The following is a 27712-nucleotide window of genomic DNA, read 5'->3' as shown; positions in this document are numbered from 1 at the left end:
CTTATGTATTGAAAGTATTAATCCCTTCCTGGATTCATGGTTTGCAAATATTTATTCCCATTCCCATTTTTCATTTTGTTGATTTTTTCTTTGCCATGCAGAAGCTTTTAATTTGAATAGAATCCCACTAGTCTATTTTTACTTTTGTTGCCTGAGCTTTTGATGTCAGATCCAAAAAATTATTGCCAAGACCCATGTCAGGAAAGTTTTTTCTGATGTTTTCTTCTAGGAGTTTTTTAACAATTAAAATTGTTAATAAAACCCAGAATGAATATTCAAAATGGGCAATAAAACAGACAAACAACTGATGAGTTCAATGATGAAAAAATAGAAAGAAAACACAAAAATCAAACAAATGAGAAAGAATATATAACTGCAGCTGAATAAGTTTAATAAAATTCTTGACCAATTTAGAGATTTAGATAAAATACTGGAAAAACATAGACAATGGACATTGACTAAGAGTTCAACAGTATACAAGAAACTGAAAATTTTGTTAGCAATCTATTTCCATAAATGCATTGAATCAAGAACTATCAAAACTTTAAAGAAGCTCTTTGTTACTTAAATTATTCCAGAGAACAATGTCAAATTTCCCAATTTATTCTATCAGCGTTACTTTATTAACCAAGATATAGAATATTCTGGTTAGAAAGAAAAAGAATGAAGACCTATAAATTTAACATCAGGACAGAGACCAAATATTTCATACAGTGTTATCAAGCCTGTATTTAGACTGATGCTTTTTAATACATATAACTGTAATTCAATTAATACAAGTTGGTATCTTTCTTTGAAATTAATGACTCATTTAGAAATCACATATTTTTCTGTATACATTCACATTTGATTGTTATTAATAGGATAATCATATGAACAAGTCCAGACAGTTTAAATGAGTAAAGAACACAGAACTTTTAGTAAGAAGATTCTAACTAGTTGTGAGGCTCTAGGCAAGTCATTAAAGAACTGATAGAAGCATAATCTCTCTTTTACGTACCTCATAAGTAAGTAGAAAATAAACTTTCTGTGAAAACACTTGGCTAAAGTTAGTAAACAAATGCAATTAATGTCCATGTGTAAGTTGCTAATTTTGCCTTAATATTTGGTTGACATTTTACAAATTTAAAATTTTAGACTATAAACTACTGCATACTTGTAGGACTACAAAACTCAGTCATCCTATAAGATGAATGAAAATATCCAAGTTAGTAATTACAAGACATATATTAATCTAGGCCCTGATTTAATTACAGTAAGAATTTATAGTTACAAAAATACAGGTAAAATATCATAAAAACATTCCCATGTACTGTAGTTTCGGAGTTCTTACCCAGAGGCTGAATTACCTGGTAGGTGCTATTGCTTTGGGTAGATTTGGCAGCGTGTCCAAGAGGTATCAGTCAGTCCACAGGCCAGATCTTTTCATCCTCCTCATCTGTGATTACATCTTCCCTCTCAGATATATGCTCTTCAAAGACGAGATGACAGCTAAAACACTCCAAATTTCCTCACATTTACCCACAATATCAACATGTTTATTTTCTGCTCAACATTTAGCCAAGAGTCACCCATTTTTTTCTCTGATTTTTATGGGTCACTCTGCTGATTTTCCAAGAGCTACGATTCCTTCTGAAATGCTCTTTTCTTGCCACACCACGTAGTGATGTAGAACACTTGGTAGGTGAAGAATTTGCTGTGGTAAATTCAACCACGTAAATTAAGACTATTCTTTTATTTTATTTTATTTTATTTATTTATTTGACAGAGAGACACCACAAGTAGGCAGAGAAGCAGGCAGAGAGAGAGGAAGGGAAGCAGGTCCCCTGCTGAGCAGATAGTCCGACTCACTCGGGGCTCCATCCCAGGATCCTGGGATCATGATCTAAGCCAAAGGCAGAGGCTTTAACCCACTGAGTCACCCAGGCCCCCAAATTAAGACTATTCTTAAGTAAAGAAGTTAACTTCTGGAAAGTTAATCAGAAAAAAAGGAGAAAAAAACGTTTTATCATATGCTTCAGTCCACTAAAATGGAACAGATGTAAACAACAAAAACATGCTTGGATCAATGCCCTTTGGCTGCACCACCAGAGAAACCTGGCTGGGTTCTGTTTTCTTCTAGACTGGTGGTCTGGTACCCAGAGCCCAAACTTGGCAAGTGGCTAGTTCCTCTTTTCATACATTGACCCTAGTCATCACTTGCTCTTCTAAAAACAAATTGCTCCTGTAAATCTCAAAAGGTCAATTCAGGATGTAAGTAAATGTAAAAGAAGCTGGGCATAGATGTTTGTTTAATACCAAAAGGCAATGAGGACAATAAAGAAAAATAATGAAAATCTAGAATGAAAGAAACTTCTTCCCTGAGGGAATATAATTCTAGTAGATAGTTTTGTTTGATGTCTACCCCACCCCCTTTCTCTGAAAATTTCAGCATCTCCGATTATGGTATGTGACCCCTTCCTCCAGAAAACAAAATAAAACAAAACACCAAACCTGACACATCAACAAACGAATGAACATGAAAATCGAACTCAAACTGGGCAAAGTCCATTCTCCTCCTGATGTTCAAAATGGAAATTCAAACGTCATCACTCATTCTTTTGATCATCTCTGGAAAAGAAGGGGAATCAGCCAAGGAGCTGTGTGGAGGCTGCCTTCTTACTTCCAATTGCACTGGGGAACAGAAAATCAAGTTCTCAGGGGAGTGGGGAGAGAAAGAGAAAGAGAGAGAGAGAGACAGACAGAAACCAAACGATGGAGTGAGTTTTCTTTCAGGATTTTGACACCTTTTCAATTTCTCATTTCAATTAATCATGAGACGCTTCACTCCTGTTCTTGGATTTTCTGAGCTACCACTGTGACTTGAAAGATAAATCTCCTTGGGGCGCCAGGTGGCTCAGTGGGTTAAAGCCTCTGCCTTCAGCTTAGGTCATGATCCCAGGGTTCTGGGATAGAGCCCCGCATCGGGCTCTCTGCTCTGTGGGGAGCCTGCTTCCTCCTCTCTCTCTCTGCCTGCCTCTCTCTCTGTCAAATAAATAAATAAAAATCTTAAAAAAAAAAAAAAACAGAAAGAAAGATAAATCTCCTTTTTTCTTTAGCCAGCCTTGGGTTTCTGTTACTTGTAACTAAGAGTTTTAACTAAAACAAAGAGCCAGTGAGGAAAGATAAAAGGGAAGGAGGTAGAAGATACGGGAAGACATCAAATAATCATTCATGGTGTCAAGAAGCCGAGGAACAGTTTCAGCACAAAATGTGTGCTAGAAAAAGACTCTTGGCCGCTTACCTGCTCCAGATTACTCTGTGTTGTTCTTTAGCCTGGAGGGTCTAAGCATATAAACAATTCGGAGGTGGGGGGGGGGGTCTATGTCAAACTATCCCTTTCAAAGTATAAAAGTAGTTATTGCACCGTGAACTGGGAACACTAAAAAGCCTGGCAAGATTCTTTGGATTTTGGAGACCGTATGTACTGCTTTTGACTATGCTGCTCCGAAACATTTATTGAGTGGCACATACAGCTGCTGGATTTTAGGGGGCCCAGAGGAAGAAGAGGTGCTTCTGCAGCCCTGCCCCCAAGGAGCTGTGACACAGCAGCTTCAACACTACTCAAAGTGTCTGTGGCAGATGGAAATGTCGTATGGACTTTCTGAAGAGTGCCAGCAGGAGAATCACAGTCCAGATCCCCAGGGGTTTTGGAGCAAACCATATTCGCTGTTGTCCTCTGTGTTTTGGGAAACGGTTCCTGGTTTGATACTAGATCCTGGCAGAGTCTGAATGCCTGACCACGGGCATCGAACGGCCATGGAACTAAGCCATCAGTCATGAACTATGTGTTAACTAGCTCATCATGCTTTCAGTGTGGGAGTGTGCAGCAGCAGCATCCCCGTCATCAAGGGAAGGGGTCTGAATGTGGGTTTGAGTGGCCACTGAACGCACAAGGAATTTGCATGAACAGTTGGTTCAAACCCACAACGTCTCTTCCTGGTCTTCCAATCCCTCTGTGTATACTCTCATGGGCAATTCCTTTCTTTCTTCCTTTCTTCCTCCCTCCCTCCCTCCCTTCCATTTTATTTATTTATTTAGCACGTGAACAGGGGGAGGGGCAGAGAGAGAATCTCCAGCAGATTCCATGCTGGGAGCAGAGGCCAGGCAAGGGCGGGTGGTGAGATTTACGATCCCGAGATCGTGACCTGAGCCAAAATCAAGAGTTGATCGCTTAACTCACTGAGCCATTCAGGCATCCCATCTCATGGCCAATTTCTTATAATCAGTTGACTAGGGAGAGAAAAATTCACATCTGGTACAAATGGTTTTATGTGATATGCTGGCACCGACTGCATTTATAGTCATAATCAGGACTGTCCTAGAAAGATAATAGTGAAGAAAAATCCTTCCAGTAGGCAGAAATGTGAGCAGTACATATGACTGCCCCTCTTTTTCTTCAGTTTATACCAAAACCCTCCTCAGATACTCCAGGCAGACTATTTCCCAGATTATTTGTGCTTTCGTTAGGTTTGGTGTAGAATGCTCACACAGATTTCTCACAGTCCATTGGCTGTTTGACCGTCTACACTATGATCTTGAAGGCAGAAACTGTGTTGCACTTCTAGCCTACCCTTTTCATCTAGAAAATCACTGGTGTGCAGTAGGAACACAGAAACTCTTCCTAACACCTCTTTACGGTGTTACATCCTGGATGATTATCTGTGGAAGCTTATCCCTGGAGTCAGTGACACATAACGGAAGGATTGTGGTTTAATGAGAAGGCTGGCTTTGAAGATGGAGGGACAAGCCTGCCTCTGCCTCTCGTCAGCATCGTGAACTTTTACACACTGAGGAAGCTCAAGGTCTTTACCTTTCAACTGTGAAGGAAGATGTATTGTCCACCCTTGGGGATGGAGAGAGGGGTATGAGACAAACCAACCTTTGTGGAAATAGGCAAGGATTTTCTAAAGAAGTGAGATGATCACACTTCAGTGGTTTGAAGGAGGTTGGATTCTCAAAATGGTAAACCTTGGGAAGGAAGGTGGGGAAGACAATGGCTTGGGGATGTTCGTGAGAGGAGCCCTATTGAGTAACATGAGAGTAACCTTGTTTACTTTCTTCATGTGTTCACATGCTCCATAAAATAAAATTTCCCTGGGAATGTTGTAATTCTCTCTAGTTAATCACACCCTTTACAATTTTTTTAGTGCTAAATTTTATTTAACCCAGTATATCCAAAATAGTTTCATTTCAACATGTAATCAAAATACAAATTTATTAATGAGATATTGTATGTTCTTTATGTTTTTGGTTTTTGTACTGTCTTAGAAATCCAGCACGTGTTTTATACTTACAAGACCCATGTGGCTAGTGGCTACTCAACTGAATGGCACACTGCTGGATTATCTGCCCAGGACATTTAACAAATGGGAAAAGCAATGTCCAGAGAGAGGCAATGACTGGCTGTCGGCCCCCAAAAGGGGGCCATCCCTGGACTCCTAGGAGAGGGGTTCCCCGTACATGTAGGCTTGAAGTGGCCTACACAGCCTCTTACCTTACCTACCAGCCCATGATTATCTTCTGAGTGATCGTCAGCTGGAAGCACTGAGTTCATGGGCAGGGAATGAACACTTGGGGTCTGCTTCTTCCCTTACACCCCCACATTTGGTGACTGAAAGGGAACCATGGATCACACCTTCCTTCACAGCCTACTTTGGAGGTGCTTTGGTAAATAAGGGAGCAGAGAGTATCAAGAAATTTGGGGACACCTGGGTGGCTCAGTGGGTTAAGCTTCTGCCTTCAGCTCAGGTCATGATCCCACAGTCCTGAGATGGAGTCCCACATCGGGCTCTCTATTCAGCGGGGAGCTTGTTTCCCGCAACACCTCCCCTGCCTCTCTGCCTACTTGTGATTTCTGTCTGTCAAATAAATAAATAAAATCTTAAAAAAAAAAAAAGAAAAAAAGAAAAAAGAAATTTGACCCACCCCAAGCCACTGCATCATTAGTTCAAGGAGTAGGTCTGTGGTCCAGTCCTGTTCATGGCCAGCGGCAAACTTGGAGCAAAGCGAGAGGCACAAGATGAAATTATCATAGTCCTATGGAAGACTCAGAAGCAGCCTTTGCCAATCTGTTTTCCCTAAAGAGTAAATCTAGATGCTTATCCCTGAGAGTATGGGAGAATGATGCTGTGTTATATAAAGATTAATAATACCGAGTGTGAATTATCTGCTTGGATTAGTAAGTACTCAGTAGTTGGCTGACTTTCGTCCCATCATGTACATCCAGTCTGGACACAATTATCATCAGGAAGGAGGTAAGCACTGAGTATAGAGCATAGGATCCGGAGCTAGAGTGCATGTGTATCCTGGCTCCAGTATTTCTTTTCTTTTTTAAAGATTTATTTATTTATTTATTTCAGAGAGGGGAGGGGCAGCAAGAGAGACTCCAAAGAGGATTCCCCGCTGAGCTTGGAGCCAAACCTGGGGGTCCATCCCATAACCCTGAGATCATGACCCGAGCTGAAACTGAGAATGGGACGCTTAACCCACGGAGCCAGGCACACCTCTGATATTTCTTAATTTCGTGACTTTGGTCAAATTCATTAAACTATGTCTGCCTCACTTTCCACATCAGTAAACCTGGAATAATAGAATTTACATTGTTGGATGGTTGTAAGGAGTCATCTAAATTCATGTATGCTAAGTGCTTAGACCAGTGTCTGGCACATGGTAAGTGCTTTAATAAATGTCAGCTAGAAATGGTGTCTACTCATTATCAAAAATGTCTTCCATTAGATGGAATTATAAGGTTGTATAGACTCAGTGGTACACTGAGCTGGTTCACACGGTCTCACAAGGACCTATTGTACAATCTCTTCCCGATTTTGTATTCAATGGTGAAACAGCTTGAAGTCAGCCACATTGAGAGTATTTATTTACGTGATGGAAATTGGCAAACACCACAAATCTCTCTCTCCCCCAGAGAAGTGGCTGTTGAACATTATCAATATGACACGGGTTATGCTTGTCAGGAAAAGAACCTTTCATCTTTAGCAGGTCTTTCTTTGGATCCATGGGGATTATACAACTATCTTCCAATTTCTCCACACTCTGAGTAGGACCAGAATCTTCCCCAACCATGAAGAAATGTTATCACCTCCCCTGTTTTTAGAATACAGGACTAGTCGAAGGTCTATGTTTTTGTCTTACTAGTTAGTTAACTCCAGGAAAATCTCTTAGTTTTCTGAGCCTTGGTCTTCTCTCCTGCAAAATGTTAAAAGTAAAGTCTGAGTGGCCTACAACAGAGATTTATTATGTTTAAATGAAATACTACATATGAAAGTGCTTTATGAAATCAAAATCCTATGCAAATCATTTCTACCATTTGGTAGCATTTAAAAAAAAAAGAAAGCTAACAATACAGATCTTTCTCCTTTGGATTTTTTTTTTATCACAGTACTATTGGGAAAGCCAAAGTGCATGCAATTTCCTGATGAATTATTTCATCCTTACAGAAGATGCTAGTAAAATCTCTTCATGCCCACAGAATGATTCATGTACAGATTCTTTAAAAAAAATTGATAGAAAATTGTTTTTCTATGTACCCTACAAAGACTGTTTCCTGGGACTACTGTGCAAAAGTCTATTACGTTTGAAGTTCTGTTGGGTAATTTTTTTTTTTTTTAACTCAGTGGACAGCAGTAAGGAGTGAATTATTTTTGTTCAGGTAATACCAGGCATGTATTATTCTGTAGCTTTACAGCGAACTATGCTTCTCTTCACAGAGAGTGATATAAGCATCTCTGTGTTGTAAACCTTTCAGACAAAACTAGGTGCACCGAGGAAGACTGAGAATTTATTGATGTTGGTAAGTCCCATGTGTTCTTCCTCCTCCTCCAGCCTTCCAAGGAAGAGGCAGGAAATGCAGTCAGTTTCAGCAAAGAGCTAGACATTGTTATAGAGAAGACAATGAATGGTCAACGACCTCTGAGGGCTTAGAAAACGTCATTCCATGTATGAAAAACAGTTACGTATCTGAGTTGCAAAGAATCTGTGGTTACTTCAGAGAGATGGCTGCTTTGCTTTTTACTTAAGATGTTTTTATGGAGAAAGTAAGTTTAATGGCATCATATAAAGATGCTTTGTTCAGAATCATCTGAAAATCATTTTAACTCTATTTCATGTTAGGTCTACGAATTCTCAGAGCAGCTTTTCCCAAATGTTAATAGATACAATAATGGATATTCTTTCACCATTGTATTTTTTGCTCTTGAATAAAGTAGGAAATGATGTGTTAAATTTAAACAGGTGTGTGTGTCTGTGCGTGTGTGTTGTAGAAGCTTTACAATGTCAAGAGGCACACTGGCTCTCCCAGACGCAAGTGTAGTAGGAAATGTTTTTCAAACTTACGTGACCACAGAATTACTCATATAAGAACATTTCAGAGAACAGTTATGCCCCAGAAGACACGTTGGTAAATCCATCTTACATGGTTGTTAGTTGAGCTAATGACCAGAGTGTTATAAACACCACTGAAAATGGTCTAGAGCGGGGCATGTTCACTTATGCTGAAACTGGGGGCTGCATGAAGGCGGCATCTGAGCCTGGACATGAAGGATGAGGAAAATTCTGACAGGCAGGTTTGGTTAATTGGGAACTTCTCGGGTGCAGAAAGAGGCATAGACAGATGGTAATTGCCTGCGTTAATATAGTTGGCATAATACTGTTGCTAGATTTCCAGAAGGACAGAGCTGAAACCAAAGGTCAAATTCTTACTCAGAAGCTGTACCCTTTATACGCAGCCTTTCCATATTAAGCTAGCAAAGAAGACTGAGCAAACTATGTAGAATCTTGGATTCTAAGCTTAAGCATTTAGACGTAAGTAATGTGCAATTTCCCCCCTATTTCTTAGCCTACGCAGAGAACATAAACATTTAGTATTCTGGTGTACAACTATGTAAATATGTAAATACCATAACGTGAATAGACTTCAGTGTTAGGATGTCTTAGTAGGACCACTGAGAAGTTTACACACAGAAACACATGTGTAGTCATCTTCAACATGTCACTAACCTCCTGTCACAGAAAGGGCTGAGCTCTTTCAATCCAAGGGAAGTAAACAGGCCTTCCCCTGCCTTCCCTCCTGACACCTCAAAGCACGTCGTGTGAATGATAAGCCTGTAACATCACAAGGGGGACTTCTGTAGAGCCTATGTAACACATCAATGTTGGGTGCTTCAAGTGGTGAGGTTTTGCTTGTAAATATTAAGGCAGTGCATGTTCCAATACGTTAGTGACAGAAAGGAGATGATGTTCTAAACTATATCTCCAAATAAAGAAGTAGGAAATCCTCAGTCTTCACCCCTGGTTCTTTGAGGTAATAGTTGCTCAAAGGGCAGACACGACCGGTACAGAACTTTTATTTCCGTATTGAATATAAACCCTCTAGTGTAAATGAAGAGTTGAGGCAATCTGCAGTCAACTTGCTGCAGTAATAAATAATTGTTCCGGGGGCTTCTCGATGCCATTACAGACTCACTCTTCAGGACCCAGTGCCTGCACAAGAGACTGTGATTGATTGGGTAACCCACCTGGAGCCTGTCTCCTGAGGAGGAATCTGCTTCATGGCTTTCCCGCTCCCTCAGGCTCCTACACAACCCATCTGCCCAGCCTCCCCACATAGGCCTGACGTATGTGCTTCCCATGATGACAAGCAGCTAGTCTGACAGACCGACTTGTGCTTATGAGTGCCTGGTACAGGAGGAGCTGCTTTTCCTCCTCCTAGGCAACAGGCTCCGTTTAGAAATGTCACTTAAAGACAGCACTCAAAGAGCGCCTGGGTGGCTCAGTGGGTTAAGCCTCTGCCTTTGGCTTGGGTCATGATCTCAGGGTCCTGGGATCAAGCCCCGCATTGGGCTCTCTGCTCAGCAGGAGGCCTACTTTCCCCCTCTCTCTGCCTACGTGTGATCTCTCTCTCTCTCTCTGCCAAATAAACAAATAAAATATTAAAAAAAAAGCGCTCAAGATATTTTCCTCCTCATGGCCCCCACTCTCCATGTCACGCAAACTATGACGTACCCAACGCATGGTTCTAAGAGCCTCTGCTCTTGGGGTGTTGCAGCCTGAGGAGAAGGCATAGTCCAGGCAAGCCAGAATCACATTTTTTGAGCTGGGCTCCTGTTTCCTCCAAAAAGAGAGGTAGGGAGCTGCCAGCACACAGTAAAAATCCCCACATCCACTGCCAATGTGTTCAAGCCAATCGTGCTAAGTACCCCTTCCAGTGAGAAGAACTGAAGAATCTGCAGTCTGGTTGAAGGAGCTTTTCATGTGGGTGTTTGACGATAGGAGCAGGCCACGATGAATCCAAGAAAATAAATTTATTAAACTTTGAAGGAAAAAAATCCACAGACATAAGGAAAGTTAAATATAAACTGCAGGACACAACTAGTCATACTAGTGAATAATGGCTTGTGTGGCCAGCAAAGTACCAAAATGACATTCTGAGACTGATTGAGGTATTTAGCTATTTTTGGCTATAGAAATTGTTGTCAGCCTATTGTGAAATAGTAAGATAGTTTTCCCAAGCACACAGTTTTAAGTTGAATTAGGTTCTACACCGATGAAATTGTATATGAAACTAAATTACATAGCTCTTAGAGAAAACCATAGCAGCAAGGTAGCAGAAAACCTATTAAACACCTATTACAAAGTAACATGTTGAACTTGGAACACCCAGTTCTAGCTTTTCACTGTCCTTCCTGCAAGAAAGAGGGAATTTAAAATTACCAACCATTAAGCCTGCTTCCTAAAAAGGTCTGAGCTAAATGGCAAATACTATTTAAGTTACAGCTAACTTTAAAGTTTCACTAAATGAAAAAAAAAAAAAAAAAAAAAAAAGAAAGAAAGAAAAAAAGAAAACAAAACCAAACTTAAAGTGAGAAGCATTCTTCAGTGAGATGAGAGTCTTCTCCTTTGACAAACCTTTTGGGGAGCGATCCCGAAGCTCCTACGAATGGTGCTGAGATTACTAAGGGACTGAACAATAATTTATACCTTACTTCAGGCCCCTTCTTTTCCTTCTGACTACCCGCTTTGAGGCCAAGCCACTCAGAGGGGAAATAAAAAATGAGGAGACTTCTTTGTCTGCTACTTCAAATACACCCAAGAAAGGGTTTGGTGAAGGAAGAAAATTTCCACTATGGGTTTAAGAAATTTCTGACTTCTCGGTGGGGATTTAAAATCTCGTTCCGTCTGTTTCTTGTTACCAGGAAGAGCGGGTCTATGTCTGGCTATCGGCTTTGAAACAAAAACCTCTTTCTCGAAATTTTTATTCCACGATCTGGTTTAACTTCGCTTCCACCTGCTTCAACTTACAAAATGCTTCTTGTACTTTATTTCCTTCTTCGGTAACCCTGTAACAGAATCAAGTCCTGTCTGAAGAGATGCTACAATAGAGGTTCTGGGGCCTACCCCTCAAGATCTGCCCGCCCCCAAAACTCCCTCCACAGGCAGCAGGAGCACCACCGAAGCAGCCTGCCCCGAGGGCCTGGCTCGCCTTCCCACGTCTCCTAGTATGGAGCTTTCTGACAGGAACCAAAATTTGGGCAAGAAAAGAGTTTTTTGTCTGCCTGTTTTGGTTTGACAGGTGCCTCTGTCTTTAAATTTTCTCTACTAACAAATAGTTTTTAAAAAATTTAAATAAGATATGCCTGTTCCAGTAATACAGGTAACTACAATCATTTCAGAACTGTTTAAGGGGGTTAGGGAGGTATAAAAAGGGCCTGGTAAAAAACTAACTTGTTTATTTGTTTTTCGTTAGGTGTACTGACCAAAGCAGTAAACTAGCTTTTGACTGTAGTTGCTACATTCTTTCCAGGGGTCTGCATGAACTACAGTACACAGTGTATCGTGTGATAGAAAATAGCCATGCTTGAAGTGTAAATTATTAAAAATATCTTTATAAATTTTATGTCAAAATAAATGTTTCACATATCCAAACTATTTTTTTTTGCCTTCTTACCTATAATTTTAGTTCCCAATTACTTAAAAAAAAATTAGCCTGTGCTCTGATTTGCATTCCATTTTCCTGAACTGCAAAAGCCACCTGATTTTTCGCTTTTTTCAAAAAGCATGATTCACTATACATTAAAAACAGTCATTCTATGCTTAGTATCACAAAATTAACACCCACATTAACAAGACAATCACCGCCACTAAACAGTCTTTGAGACAGTTCTTTAAAAATATTTACAATTCACAATAGGAATATCGATCTCATTAGGCCTTCTTCTTCTTCTCTTTTTTAATATCATGTTTCAACATTTCAGGAAAAGGCATTTAGAATCCACTCCCCTATCCCCCCCCCCCCCAAAGGTTTAAACATTGTTTTGGTTTAAGCACTCACGCCCTAGCCAACTCTTTACCATTAAATAGGGACCTTGTGGGAAACCCGAGAAAGGCTACGGCATGATTTTGTTCAGTTGGTCTGTGCTCACGTAGCCGCACGATGAGAGAAACTCTTTGTCAGGCAAGGGCAAGGCCGTGGCATTGAGCACGAGGCCCCGCGGAGACTGCACGATGTGAATGGAGGTGTAGTCCGGGACGGGCCTCTCCGAGCTTGGAGCCAGCTCTGCTGTCCCAGATTGGCCAGCGGTAGTGGTAAGGCTTTCTGTGGTGATGTAAATGTCTTCCTGGTTAAAGCTGGGCTCTGCACGTGATTCAGCCTCGACGGGAGGGGCCACAGTGATGCACTTTTTGGCATCTGCCTCGCAGAAGTAGGCACTGTCCATGATGAAGTTCGCTTGGCAGAGTGAGACCACTTCCGGAGGACTGTCACAGGGGGACATCCCTGCCTTATTCTTTTGGCCCGGGGAAAGGACCACACTCCCGGCTGGAGTAATGTCGCTTACCTGGGCATAAAAGTCAATGTTCGCCAGTGAACTTGGATTGCTCAGCTGAGGATGGGCAGCTTGATGGGTTGACTCAGATCCACTGATAAGAAGTGGTCTTGTTTTGTCTTCCTTTGCCAGGATAACACTGGGCTGCTGAGTGGTAGGGGCAGTATCAGCAGAGGGTGAGTTATTTTGACTCTTCTGGTCAAGGCACAAGAGATCTACTTCCCCTTTTAACCTCTGTGGCTGAGCAACCTCTGAAGTACTGTCACACACGTCACTGGCATTGAAGTCAGTCTCCAGAAGGTCAGGTTCATAACAGCTGGTACGTCCAGAGTCATCATCCTTTGCCCCAAGGATGTTAAGTGACTTCTCATGGTCACTGCTGAGGAGTCTGTCTGTGTCTGATCCTTCAGTCTTTTCTTCTGGGTCATCAATATCCAGCTCAATGAATTCAACCCAAGAGTCATCGTTGTAGAATTCAGGTTTATAGTTGTCATGAATGGCTAGGATTGTGTTCACCTCTTCTAACTTTCCTTCCTAGGAAACAGAAAGAAAATGAGATATATGAATAGAAACTCACAATGATGAAGGATTTGACAAAAAACACTCAGACTGAAATTACGGTTACGATAAGAACAATAGTAACAAAACCATATAATGAGAAACACTAGTTAGTGTAGAACTTTTAAATATGTAAGACTTTCTTATGATTTTAAGATCTGTTATTTGGGAACATTTTCCTCCAGAGGGGTTAAAAATGAAACATGATACATAGAGCTTGCAAAAGCTCTCAACAGAAGACAATGGTCTTTGTCACTTAGATAATTTATTAAGTACCTTGAGGAGATCTGGATCAATTCCTTTAATCTTTGGAACTGGAACAGGGGGAAGAATCAGCATCTTAATCCTTGAAAACAAATGAAATTTTGGTTTGACATATCTGTAGAATTATACATTCTCTTATATCAAAAGATAGGAATAAAATGTTGGTGGCAATATTACTTATTCCAAATTTTCTGGTACTCCACATATACAGAATATGAGAAAGAAAATACGGAGTAGTAAATGATGAGGAAAAACTATAGAAGAAAAAAAAAAAGAACGAAAATCAACAGGAAAGCCCTCATGTGAAGCCAATTTAAGTAAAACATGGTTTCCTAAAATCTTTTCCCCCCTTTTGTCTTGAGAGCCACCATTACTATTTGTGAATGAGAAATTTGATTCCATTGAAAGCTAATTTCCACTTCATCTATAAGGATGGTAATTTTAATGTACATCTCATCAGTAATTTGCAGAGAAGAGGTAGAAAGAAAAGAAAAAGAAGAACCAGTACACATGGAATCAAAATTATTTGCATCCTCAAAAAAGGATGGACTAAGTTTGCACTGCGTGGCTCACATTAATTATAAAATTATTTAAGATGATCTTAGAAACCAGGTGTCATTGCAGGGTTCATCACAGTTGGGAAAGACTAAATTTGAACTATCTCTAACTGATCAATATGGATCTATATATCCAATTCTATGATGCACTTAAATGTTCTGTTCTAAATATTTAAATTATTATTTTTAAAGATTTTATTTCTTTAACTGACAGTGAGCAAACAAGCACAAGTGGGGGAGCGTCAGGCAGAGGGAGAAATAGATTCCCTGCTGCGCAGAGTCCAATTTGGGGCTCCATCCCAGAACCCTGGGATCATGACCTAAGCCGAAGGCAGATGCTTAACCGACTGAGCCACCCAGGAACCCCTTCAAATTATTTTTTGACCATGGGACTTAAAAAATACTCTAAATGTAAGAAAATTTGCAACTGGTACTAATAACGTCTCTGATATTTTTCCTGTATTTTGTATTACAATTTCCTGTAGTCTGTGTGGACTTTCTTTCAGGAAGAAAAACAGTGATAGTTCTACGTTCTACAGCTCAAGGGAAATTTAAGGGTCATACAGTTCAACATGCTTTTATTACACATGAGAACATGCAGCCCAGAGAGGTTAAGAGATTCAAACAAGATCAAACAGCAGTACCGGAATAATGACTGGGACCTGAGTTAGGATACCAAGAGAATACAGAACACAATCTCTTCAAATTTAGAAAGAATTTTAGCTGTGTTTACAAATGTGGGGAGTTTGTAATAATTTAATTAAATTTAATAATTTCAATAAAACCTGGGTGTACTCGAAACCCAGTAAAATGGTTTACTTCCATTATATGAAGTCTAAAATGGTTTTATTCAATTGAATTATTTAGGAGGCTTTCGTTTGCCACTAACATTTGCTTGTCCAATAGGACTGTGTTAAACTTAGCTAAAGGTTCAGTGTCACTCCGTTGTTCTAGAATGAATGGGCCAGCTCGTTCAGGACTTGGAACAGATCAAGGGGCAGCTCTGAGATGACAGTCCTGTTAAGGAGGAGCTGATCACAAGGTTTGTGGCCACTAGCCTCAGCCTCCTTGTCCTATGCATTTTCCCAGGTAGAAAAGACACCCAGAGATTCTCGATGATGAACACAACAAAGGGGCAAATGCGTAACTAGTGATAATATTTTACTGCATTAATTAAAATTTTTACTCATGATTTACAAAAGAAATATCAAATAAACAAATGGAAACACATTGGGAAATCAAAACACTGGCAAAAACATCTAAACAGACTTTTTCACACCTACCTTTGCTGTTTAGAAAATATGAATAAAAATAATATCATCGTTAGCCCAAATATTCCAAAGATAATAATTAAGAACCATGGAAATGGGAAATCTGAAACACAAAAGAATATTATCTCACTCATAGAATTAGGAATAGTTGATGTTTACATTTTACTTTTCTTTTTCACATAAAAATATTTCTTAACTTATATTCATCTAGTAAAGTCAGTGATTTCTTTTGACAACCACTAAAACAGAAAGTAATGATGTAGGAGTATCTGCTGTTTCAAGGGTATCTTACTTCACTTCTTTAAATCTTTTCACATATTAAAAAAATCAAAATGAAGAAGCAGCAAACAGTTTAAGCACAATTCATGTTTATATAAAAAGTCCACAACAACTGTTTTAAGCACCTCATGTGCTCAGGGTGCATCATTAGTGGTTTCAGCTCTAGAAAGAAAGGCTGTTTGTTAACATACTACTTCACCCAAATGATGGCCACTTGATTTCGTCTTCTTTCCTTCCCCGCTTCCTCCCCCCTCCATTGCCCCCCCCCTTTCCCATCTCCTCGCCTCTGCTATTCCTTCCTCCCTCCCTCCCTCTTCTTTTCTTCCTTCCTTCCCTTCCTTCCCTCACTTCCCTCCCCCCTTCCCCCTCCGCTCTTCTCTCCTCCCCCCTTCCTCTCTTCCTCCCTCCCTCCCCTCCCCTCTATCTATCTATCTGTCCATCTATCCATCTGTCTATTATCTATCTTACGTATGGTAATATTGTTTACCCTCCAGACTAAGAATCCATTAAAAAAGATGGGGGCAAAGCTTCTATTTTTGAATCAAAACCGAAACTTCTTAGACACGCAGACATATTTTGCAGATTACAAAATATCCTTTGATGGAGGAAGATCACTACAGGGGCTCCCATCTTCTACTTGGGAGCAGAATTGGGGGAATTTGTTCATCAAACTTCAATTTCATTTCCTAAGACCAAGTGGCTACCAGCTACCCGCAGTAGGTTCCCAGTGTTCTCCACTTTTTAACTGGAATAAAGTTGATATACAATGTTCTATTAGTTTCAAGTGTACAACAGGGGATTCAACAATTTTATACATTATTCAGTGCTTACTGTGATAACCCTAGTTACCACAGGTCACCTTACAACGCTGTTACAATATTGCTGCCTATGTTGCCTATGCTGCACCTTTCATCCCTGTGGTTTATTCATTTTGTAACTGGAAGTCTGCACCTCTTAATCCCCTTCATCTGTTTCACCTAACCTCCCACATGTCCTCTCCTCTGGCAACCACGAGTTTGTTTTCTGTATTTATGAGTCTGTTTCTGCTTTGCTTTGTTGTTCATTTTATTTTGGTTTTTTAGATTACACATATAAATGAAATCACAGGGTATGTGTCTTTCTCTGTCCTACTTATTTCACTTAGCATCATACCCTCTAGCTTCATCTGTGTTGTTGTGAATAGTGAGCTTTCATCCTCATTACGGCTAATATGCCATAACAGATGAAGACGTGATTGATCGATCTACCTATCTCTCTCTCATGCTCATTGCAGCATTATTTATAATAGCTAAGATAACAGAAGCAGCCTAAATGTCTACTAGTAGGTGAATGAATAAACTGGTATTTTCATTGGGTAAATACCCAGTAGTGGAGTTACTGGATTATATGGCATTTCAATTTTTTTCAAAAAGATTTTACTTATTTATTTGACAGAGAGAGAGATCACAAGTAGGCAGAGAGGCAGGCAGAGAGAGAGAGAGAGAGAGAGAGGTGGAAGCAGGCTCAGCCTGATGTGGGGCTCGATCGCAGGACCCTGGGATCACGACCTGAGTCGAAGGCAGAGGCTTTAACCCACTGAGCCACCCAGGCACCCCGATATTTCAATTTTAAAAAATTAATTAATTTATTTTCAGCATAACAGTATTCATTATTTTTTCACCACACCCAGTGCTCCATGCAATCCGTGCCCTCTATAATACCCACCACCTGGTCCGATATTTCAATTTTTAACACTCTATATTTTAATACTCTCTTCTTTAAGACTCCATACTGTGTTCCCAAGTGGCTGCTCCAATTTACCTTCCCAACAACAGTGTAAGAAGGCTCCCTTCACTCCACCTCAGGGTTATCTGCTTTACACAAAAAGACAGGTAGAACTGACTTTAATGTTGCTTTATTAAAAGTGGGATTTTATGTTGTAATATTCGTTATTTTTATTTTCTTATTCAGTTATTAAAATCCCTAAGGAAGATATGATGGTTATTATAAAGAATTAGTGGAGGAGAGAATGCCACTTAGTATCTTGTGATATCTGTAAGTATTTATATCAATAACATATTCAGGAACATAGCAAAGCTAGAACTTCACCTTTCTTTAAACATGGAAGGAAGAATCAGTTAAGAGATCTATGCTTAACTGAATTAAATGGCATCACAATAAACTTCAAGGGTATGTGGCAAATGTACTTTTTGCTTTTTAAATTTTATTATTATTTTAAAAAAGATTTTATTTATTTATTTGAGAGAGAGCGAGAGAACACAAGCAGGGGAGGGGCAGAGGGAGAGGGAGAAGCAAACTCCTCACTGAGCAGGGAGCCTGACATGGGGCTTGATCCCAGGATCCCGGGATCACAGCCTGAGCTGACGGCAGATGCTTAACTGACTGAGCCGCCTGGGCGTCCCTCAGGTGTACTTTTAAAATCAGAATTTCATTATATTAAATACTGTTTAAAAGATCAAGCCTGTTAACTAAAACTTAGAAAAACAGGGCTACAGGCTTTTTCATTTAAGTGCTCTCTAGAATCACGAGTTCTACCTGTAGCATCAACACAGAAATAGCAGTTCAGTTTCTCTACAGCTTGTGATTTCGTCAGCAGGCCTCAGCAACTCAGACAGAACTTCACTGCAGAGGCGGTACGGCTAATTCCCATGTGGGAGTGAACACTTTATACACCTACTGCTCATGGTTAAGCAGACTTCTTTCTGTGTCTAAAGTTCTAATTCTTTTATTCTGAATTCATAGACCCTCATTTCTTTGAACTTGAATTACCTTTGTATTTTTCTTATATAGGTTCTTCTTCTTCTTCTTCTTCTTCTTTTTTTTTTTTTTAAGATTTTGTTTATTTATCTGACAGACAGAGATCACAAGCAGGCAGAAAGAGAGGAGGAAGCAGACCTTCCGCCGAGCAGAGAGCCCAATGCGGGGCTCGATCCCAGGATTCTGGGATCATGACCTGAGCCGAAGACAGAGGCTTTAACCCACTGAGCCACCCAGGTGCCCTGGATCTTCAAATGTTCTATGTCATTCTGGCACATAACTAGCATGCGACTTAATAAGCCTGTCTCCAGGTAAAAGCCGTACCTAAACTTTCTAAAACCAGAGCGGCTGCCATTGACTACCTACGCTGACACGGTATTAGGCTTTGCCTTAGATGTCACATATCTACCCATTCATGTGGATCCACTATTTCTACACTATGCATTTGAAAAGCAACTTTTTGGACTATCAATGCAAAACAAACTCATTATAGAAATCTTTAGAAATATAGAAAAGTATGAAGAAAAGAATTATCTGAAATTCTGACCTCCAGAGATCACCCCATTGACGTCTTAGTGCATCTTCCCCTCTCTAACCTACACCCACCCCTGGACATCCCCTGAATCGAATCATCACAGACTAAGTTCTCCTCCCATTTTTGTAATGAACAGTATCTGTTAAAAAGAGTGAACTTGAGGTTTCTCACCCTGACATCTGAACACCCTGAAACGCAGGCAATGTATTACTCTATTAATAGACAAAAGCCACGACAGCTGACATTTTAAATCGTTTACCTTCTTCACATGCAAATGGGCTCATCTGAGGAAGTGCTACATACAGCGCCTCACTGAACTCGCCGTACTTTTCAGAATTTCGTTGTCTGGATCTCACACGCACTTCATATTCTTTGTCTAGCCTCAACGAGTAAACGGGAACTGATGTTGACCGTACAGGGTCCATCTTTCAAGACAAAATATAAAACCGATGGGTTAGTGAGACAACAACTTGACACAATAAACTCTACTAAGCGGTTTCTACATTTGTATTCAAAATGAATTCTGTAAAGTAGATATTTTAAAATGCACTTTTGGTTGGGGGGGGTTGTTGGGTGTTGGTCACGGTCAGCACCTGCGCAGCCGCCGCAATAGCATGATCGAGTAGAAAGATGGCTGCCGTTGGCTATTCTATTTTTCTTTCTGTGTCAAGACTGTCATGGAGCCTGGATATTTCAGCAAATCCAGGATCAAAACTGACCGCAGAAGAACCTAACAGACCAGTAACAATGGAAGACGGTGAGCAAGTTATCAAAAAACTACCATCCCTCCAAACACCAGACCCAGATGGTGTTAAAGGTTAAAAATATCCTCCACAAAGTAGAAAGCTCTTGAGCCACATGGTGGATTCAGAAGCTCCTGAAAAAAAGCCCACCCATCCTAATACCTTCAAAACAAGATCTGTCACCTCCTGTTGCAAATGTTGGTGAAATGACACATTACTTGTGTGGCCACTGTGTGGCTTTCAACAATGCCACAATCACATCTCCCACGTGGAAGTTGTTCTTTAAGCAGCAGCTGTATGGAATCCAAGCCCGGGACCCAGTGCTTCAGTTGTGGAGGGAGGGCTTTTGAAACTTGTACCGAGAAATCCTTCCCCCACTGATGCAGAAGACCACCACCCTGGCACTTAGGTTGGTCTGACGGAAGACTTATCTTGCTTTCTCCAAAAGCACATCTGTACCCCTGAGTCAGCAACCCCTCGTGTGGCTGCAGTCCTTTCAGGGACAACAGAAGCAATTTTTACTCCATTGGAAAGAGGTCAGACATTGCTTCAAGACTGCAAACATCATGACAAATTTACAAACACTTACCAGGTTTTTAAGGCACTCAGATGCCATGGAATGAGAGAATATTATCGAGGCTTGGTACCTGTTCTTTTCCCTAATGGATTCAGCAGTATCCTTTTCTTCAGCTTTTGAAGTCCCATTAAGGAACATCTGCTGATTGCCATGACTCAGAGTGCTCATTTGGACAATGATTTTGTCTGTGGAGGTCTGCTGGCACTACGTTGGGAATCTTGTTTTTCCCAGTTAATGTTGTGAAAACTCATCTGCAATCTCAGATTGGTGGGGAATTCCAGTCATTTCCCAAGGTTTTCCAGAAAATCTGGCTAGAGTGGCACAGGAAGCTGACAAATCTTCTCAGAGGTGCTCACCTGAATTAATCATCGATCTCTCATCTCTGAGGGCATAATCAGTGCAACTTAGGAGTCTTGTTAAACATTATATGAAAGAAACCATCAGTTAAGTGTCATTTATTAACTGAATAGACCCAAGAAAAGTGCAATTTGGCCATGTTCCTAATTGGCCAAATGCAAGTCGGTGTTGTAAGTTCAGGGCACCATGAATTATGGGCAAAGCCCTTTTCTTGAAGCACCAACAAATTCAGAATTCAAGGTTCTAACAGGAAAAAAATAAGACACACTGGAGGAGTTTGCTATTTAAAGGAAGCTCAGGGCAAATAACTTTGTAAAGAAACATTCTGCTACATTGATCACAGTCCTCAAAGTTATTCTGGTATAAACCCAAAGATATAACAGACTTGTTTAAAGAAATGTAGCTGTTATCTTTGTACTAGGCTATCAAATATTCTATACAATCAAAGTATAATAGAATTATTATGGAGCATGTTGGAACTATAAAGAAAATTATAGCAATGGTGCTTACCCTTTGCAATATAATTTTGTACAAAGACATAAGAGCAGGAAAAAAAAATATATTGCCACACCAAAACAAATCATAGTCAAATATATACACACATGCACAGTTTGTTCTTTGGAAATTCTGGGTAGTCATTCAGAAGATCACAGAGTGAGAAAGGGTCTTAGAAAAACCATAATTGTCTGTATTATTCTATCAGAAGCAACTATATACCTATTCTGCTTATTCGAGAGGGCTTAAAGTTACCTCAAATGGACTGCTATTCAAAATTTGCAAAGAAATGTCCCTAGAGTCCTTGGTAATAACAATCCAGGTCCCACCACCCTTAAGGTCAGGACATTCTTTTACCTTCCAGGGGAAGGGTAGTATGACTATTAGACCTTGAAGATATAAGGCTATGAAAGAGGTAGGCCCAACTAATGAAAGTGTTTTCCTTCAAATCAAATACTCAAAGCAGGTGTTCAATATGGCTTTTTCGTATGCTTTCAGATAGAACACTTTGCTCCCATTTACAGAAAATGAGGAAAGCTTGTATTTTCAACAGCATGGAGTTTTCACATTAAGAGGATTCTTATAATTTGTTTTAAGTCAGAGACTGGGCCTGCAGCTTCTAAAATAAATTTACTTTCATCTCAGTTTCCTATTTTTTCCCAGGTATACTATAGGATGGTTAGTTTGTATCTTTCATTGAAGCTTCTTTTAAAAAAAAGAAAAAAAATATTTATTTTTATTTTTTAAAGATTTTATTTATTTGACAGAAAGAGAGAGATCACAAGTAGGCAGAGAGGCAGACAAAGAGAGGGGGAAGCAGACTTCCTGCTGAGCAGAGAGCCTGATGTGGGTCTCAATCCCAGGACCCTGAGACCATGACCTGAGTTGAAGACAGAGGCTTAACTGAGGCACCCAGGCACCCCTATTTATTGATTTTAGAGAGAGAGCTTGAGTGTGTGCATGAGCGAGCTCACGTTGCGGGGGATGTGGAGGGGCAGAGGGAGAGAGAGAGAGAGAGAGAGACCCAAGCAGACTCTGGGCTGAGCATGGAGCCCGATGCGGGGCTTGACCTCAACCCTGAGATCATTACCTCCGTGGTAACCAAGAGTCACCGTGTAACCAACTGCACCACCCAAGTGCCCCTGAAGTGTCTTAACATATGTTATATTTGCATGCCTAAGATGGTTTTTTTTAAAGCATTCCCTAAATATTTTTTTAAAACATAGGTGTCCAGTTTTGAAGCCCTAATTTCTGTTATTGTAACCAATATTATTTCATTACAGATTTCATTAATAACAAAACCAAAAAGAGGACCTCAGTGATTTGATCTCTGGCCCCCTCTTTATCTTCCCTCCACCCTCCAAAGCAGCCACACTAAACCTGATTCCATTTACACGGCCCCTACTGAACTCTGCTACCTGCCTTTGAGGGTGGGCTCCTTCAGCCCATGCTCAGTGCAAGGACTGTTGATATTCTAAGATGTCGCTTTTGGCACATTTTCCTACTTCGTCCTGACAGACAGTCACATCTCAGATTACTTCTTACACTTGTATTACACCGTGAAAATTTCTATATTACACTGCAGATTCCCTGAAGCAAACAGTGCCTTCATTATCTTTGCATTTCCAAAGCCCAGCACAATCCGGGTATAGACTGGGTGCTCGGGAGATGGCCCATACAGTGTGGACAGTTCTTTGTCACCCATTACTTCTTCTTCTTCAAAAAATACATTCTTAACTTGATTTAGCAGGTAAATAGCTGGGAACAACTATGTCGTCATTAGTATCGCTTTTATATTCCAAATGCATTTAATTCAAAAAAAGGCACAGTGATATAAAATTCTACATTGTCAGTGGTAACTTGGATTCTGATTAGAATCAACAGACAGTTGGGACACCTGGGGGGCTCAGTTGGTTAAGCCACTGCCTTCGGCTCAGGTTATGATCCTAGGGTCCTGGGATCAAGTCCCACATCAGGCTCCTTGCTCAGTGGGGAGCCTGCTTCTCTCTCTCTGCCTCTGCCTGCTTGTGTTCTCTCTCTCTCTGACAAATACATACATAAATAAAATCTTAAAAAAAAAAGAAGCAACAAACAGTAACTTTCCCCCCTCCACTTACAAACTTCACTTGTTCTTTGAGCTTATGGCACTTGTGCTCATAAACCAATTAGAGTGTAAATTTCTTCAGCAGAGCTCAATGCTTACAGATGAACTCTTGGTGTTCACGACAACTCTGTCTGAGACCGCTATAAGAAATGCCAAGAGGATGTAACTTCACTTATGAAAGTTAAGTGAAGTAGAAGTTAACCGACCCCTTTGGACAATCTAATGAGATTCAGCAGGGAGGTGATAAAAAATGCGACAAAACCAAGCTGGGATGCAGACTTGAATGGCCAATGACTAAGTCCTATGCTCCCAGGGACCTGGGCTGGTGCAAGCTTTGAACCCGTGCATCAACTGAAACACAGCTAGATCACTGGACTTTCAGGGTTGAAACTATCATCAGTAAATCTATCAATGCTGACGTTTGGATTCACATCCTTGCCTTCCCTAGACGGTCAAACTTTTTGTTTCGGGATTCCTTTACACCCCCAAAAATTACTGAGAAGCCCAAAGATTTTGGTTTATTTGGGTTATACTTATCACTATTGACCACTTAGAAACTGAAACAAAAATTTTAAAATTAAAATAATGTTAAATTGATTTTTTAAGAAAATGAGTGTATTCTCAAAAACCACATAGAATTTTGTGAGGAGAAAGACACTGTTTTGCATTTTTACACTTGGACCAGTCTCTTTAATGGCTGGCTTAATACCAGATGGCTGTAGTTTTGCATCTGCTTCTGTGTTTTTGTTTGTTTCCTAACAAAGGGTTGCACGTATTTATTACTGAATCAACCTACTGCAGCAGAAGAATAGTAACAGAGAAAAATCATTTCCCTGATAAAACATGCCTATTGTTCAGGTAGTAGAGCTGTTTACAGAGTAACAGGATAGGAACACTGCAGAAACAGGGGAGCCGTCTCATGTGCATGATCCCTTAGAGACACAGCTTGGTTCTTCTCCGATTTTACCAATTTTCATCCAAATCCAACAGGGAATGGGATGATTCTGCTTTTGTTTCTTGGCTAGGAATCGTTTGATCCTGAAAGTCTTGTGAGAAGACAAGGCGAGGAATAGACTATGAGAAAATGAGCCACATCTGCTTCTCTATTAAATTTGCGTTACATCTGTTGTGTTGTTTTGGCTGAAGTGCATTGAATAGGATCTGGTCTCACACAGATACATAGTGAAGAAAAAGTGGGATATTTTATTTTATTATTTATTTATTTTCAAGGTTTTGTTTATTTATTTGACAGAGACAGAGGGTACTAAGCAGGGCTAGTAGCAGGCAGAGGGAGAGGGAGAAACAAGCTCCCAGCCCAGCAGGGAGGCAATGTGGGGCTCCATCACAGGACACTGGGATCATGACCTGAGCTGAAGGCAGATGCTTAACTGACTGAACCACCAGTTGTTCTTTCGAGATAAAATGGTGTCCCGTGCAAAAAAGCAGCTGGTTTGCTGGCAACTCAGCCATTTGAGTGTCTTGCTAAGACAACCGTGGGTAGCTCAGTACCTTGCAGAAGTGCCTTATGCGCCCATCCCTGACATGCGTCACCCAGGATACTAAAGAGCTAGGTTATCAAAGGTACCCCAAGATGGGATATTTTAATAGCCTTTTCAAATAACTGTGGCTTTTCTTCTTTTTCTTCTTAAGATTTTATTTTCAAGTAATCTCCATTATTTAATACATTCTATTTTAAAAAAAATTTTAAATTTATTTTCAGCATAACAGTATTCATTGTTTTTGTACCACACTCAGTGCTTCATGCAATCCAGGCCCTCTCCAATACCCACCACCTGGTTCCCCCAACCTCCCACCCTAATACATTCTATTTTAATTCTTTTTAAAGATTTTATTTATTTATTTGACAGACAGAGATCACAAGTAGGCAGAGAGGCAGGCAGAGAGAGAGGAGGAAGCAGGCTCCCCACTGAGCAGAGAGCCCGATATGGGGCTCGATCCCAGGACCCTGAGATCATGACCTGAGCTGAAGGTAGAGGTTTAAACCACTGAGCCACCCAGGCGCCCCTCTATTTTAATTTTTTAAAAAAGACTTCCTAACCTCAAGTTTCAGTCAAATGTTTATTCGGCAATTAGATATTGAAATACCTACTATGCGTAAGGCAGTGCAAGGTGCTCCAGAGAGCAGTTCTCAGAGTGTGAACTTGCGGAACCCCTGAGGATCCTTGAGACCCTTTCAGGGAGTCTGCAAGGTCAAGACTGTTTTCATGTTAATACTGAAAAGTTATTTGTCTTTTTCACTGGGTTGAGGTCTGTATCTATGGTGGGAACACTGCTGTCGGCTGAACCCAATCAAAGCGGCCATTGTACCTTTCCACCTAGCACTTTGGATGGATCATTTCCTTACTCATGACTTTGGTTACATCACATATTACTCATTTGGAAATGACTCAGTGAAAAATACTGGATCTTTGAGTTATGTAAATTTTCTAAATGTTCACATGTTTTATCATATAATATAAAAAAATCACTCTAGCTCATATCACCATCCATCTTGTCAGGAAAAGTCTTCAAGGACTTGGAAAACTCTCAAGCTCAGGTCTGATGCAAGTCTTCCCAAACTCCAATTTTCCTTTGAAAGCTCAAGTTCATTGGTAACAACTACTGGTTGACTGTTTTTCTTGGATTGATAAGCCCACCTCATTCTTCTTTAAGACATGTTTGCCAAGTCTTTGCCAACTTCATTATGAATAACCATCTATTAGTTTATCAGTTGTTCTTTCCAGATAAAATGGTGTCCCGTGCAAAAAAGCAGCCGGTTTGCTGGCAACTCAGCCACCTGAGTGTCTTGCTAAGACAACTGTGGGCAGCTCAGCACCCTGCAGAAGTGCCTTATGCATCCCTGACATGCGTCACCCAGGATACTAAAAAGCTAGGTCATCAAAGGTTGAGATTTAATAACATTAATAAAATGTGCAGCTTCATCAAGACCATTCTAATGTGGGGCTGGCTTTCTCCCCATTGCCATAAGCGCACGGGGTTGGTGAGCATGGTGATGGTCACTGCGGTTTGGAATGTATTATTTGTTTCAGGGGTATAGTGATTCATCAGGCTTACACATTTCACAGTGCTCATCAGAGCACCTACCCTCCCCAAGGTCCACCACCCAGCCATCCTTCCCTCCCTCCTTCTTCCACTCCAGCAGCCCTCAGTTTGTTTCCTGAGATTAAGAGTGTTATGTGAGTGGCGCCCGGGTGGCTCAGTCAGTTGGGCATCTGCTTTTGGCTCAGGTCATGATCTCAGGGTCCTGGGATCAAGCCCTGCATTGGGCTCTCTGCTCGGTGGGAAGCCTTCTTCTCCCTTTTCTGCCTCTGCCTGCTTCTCTCCCTACGTCCACTCTCTTTCTCCATCAAATCAATAAATAAAACTTAAAAAAAAAAGTCTTATTTGACTCAACAACCAACTGGGCTTTTTTAAGTTAATGGAACAGATATCTAAATTAAAATGATGCTAGAAACAGCACCTCAAAGCCTGGTATGTTCACAGTTGCTCCAAACTTAACTTTAATGACAAAACTGGCTTCTTCTCCAACAGATCCCTGAACAGACAATAGCTTGTGTCTCAAAATTCTGGGAGTGAATTTGCCAGGCCACAGGGCAAGACCTGCTGACTGGCCAGAAACCACTTGGCTTGGCCAGGGTTACGACTCTGTGATTAGACTGGTTTAGAATGAGTTATATTGGGAGCAGCAAGATAATCCTGTTTTTCTCCTACCTGTGTGCCATGTGGAACCTATCTAAGTGCCTAGTTCTCATATATTTGTCAAGGAGGTAAGGTGTTCAGAGATCGACCACCACCATGCTCCTCACCTATATAAAAACCTCTTAGTTTGATTCTTCCCTGAAATATGTAACAAAACATTCTTCTGAAACCTTTAGGGGACAAACTCCCTTCCTCTGTTTCCCTCCTGGAGTCACTTATGAACTAGCATTAATGGGGGGTCTTCTAAGTAGTAGCAACGAAAACTGTGGGAGAATATCTAGCCATAACTCACGGTTGACCTTGATCATGACTCTTTCCACGTTCAGCCACATCCCCAAAGATAGCTTAAGTGGCTAGAGTAAACAGGGTCCTGAGGATGAGTGGGGAGATCGTTTTCCTTTCCTTCCTTAGGCTCCCACAGAAGCTCCATGTAAGCATCTGGTATTGGGCAGAATCCCAAGATGTCGCGGCTGGCGCGACAAATTGACCAGGAACGTGAGGGTAAGAGGATGAAGAAAAGAACTCGAGAAGCAGAGAGATGGGGGCAGGAGGAGCACTAAGGAGAATGTCCAACAGTGCTAAGTTTATTCAAAGCATTAAGGCCATATATATAGTGA

At 40.6% G+C, this 27712-nt stretch overlaps 1 protein-coding gene and 1 pseudogene across 5 annotated transcripts in view; one reads left to right on the top strand and one right to left on the bottom strand.

The window, feature by feature from the left end:
• Window positions 1–10343: 10343 nt before the first annotated feature.
• Window positions 10344–27712, bottom strand: part of GHR (growth hormone receptor) — a 259239-nt gene continuing 241870 nt past the window's right edge. For all 5 annotated transcript variants that reach the window (XM_045079519.1, XM_045079520.1, XM_045079517.1 and 2 more), the window contains 4 exons: window positions 19359–19524; window positions 15541–15631; window positions 13713–13782; window positions 10344–13412 (listed from right to left, as the gene is read on the bottom strand). In XM_045079519.1, the coding sequence (XP_044935454.1) occupies window positions 12441–13412; window positions 13713–13782; window positions 15541–15631; window positions 19359–19524 (1299 nt within the window). In that variant the 3' untranslated portion in view covers window positions 10344–12440. The remainder of the gene's footprint in view (window positions 13413–13712; window positions 13783–15540; window positions 15632–19358; window positions 19525–27712) is intronic.
• On the top strand, window positions 19946–20827 carry LOC101688971 (annotated as a pseudogene).

The sequence above is a fragment of the Mustela putorius genome, unplaced genomic scaffold (genome assembly GCF_011764305.1).
Source record: "Mustela putorius furo isolate JIRA1106 unplaced genomic scaffold, ASM1176430v1.1 tig00000407_pilon_pilon_pilon, whole genome shotgun sequence".
NCBI classification, from domain to species: Eukaryota; Metazoa; Chordata; class Mammalia; order Carnivora; family Mustelidae; genus Mustela; species Mustela putorius.
This window is presented reverse-complemented; position numbering and strand designations above follow the sequence as displayed.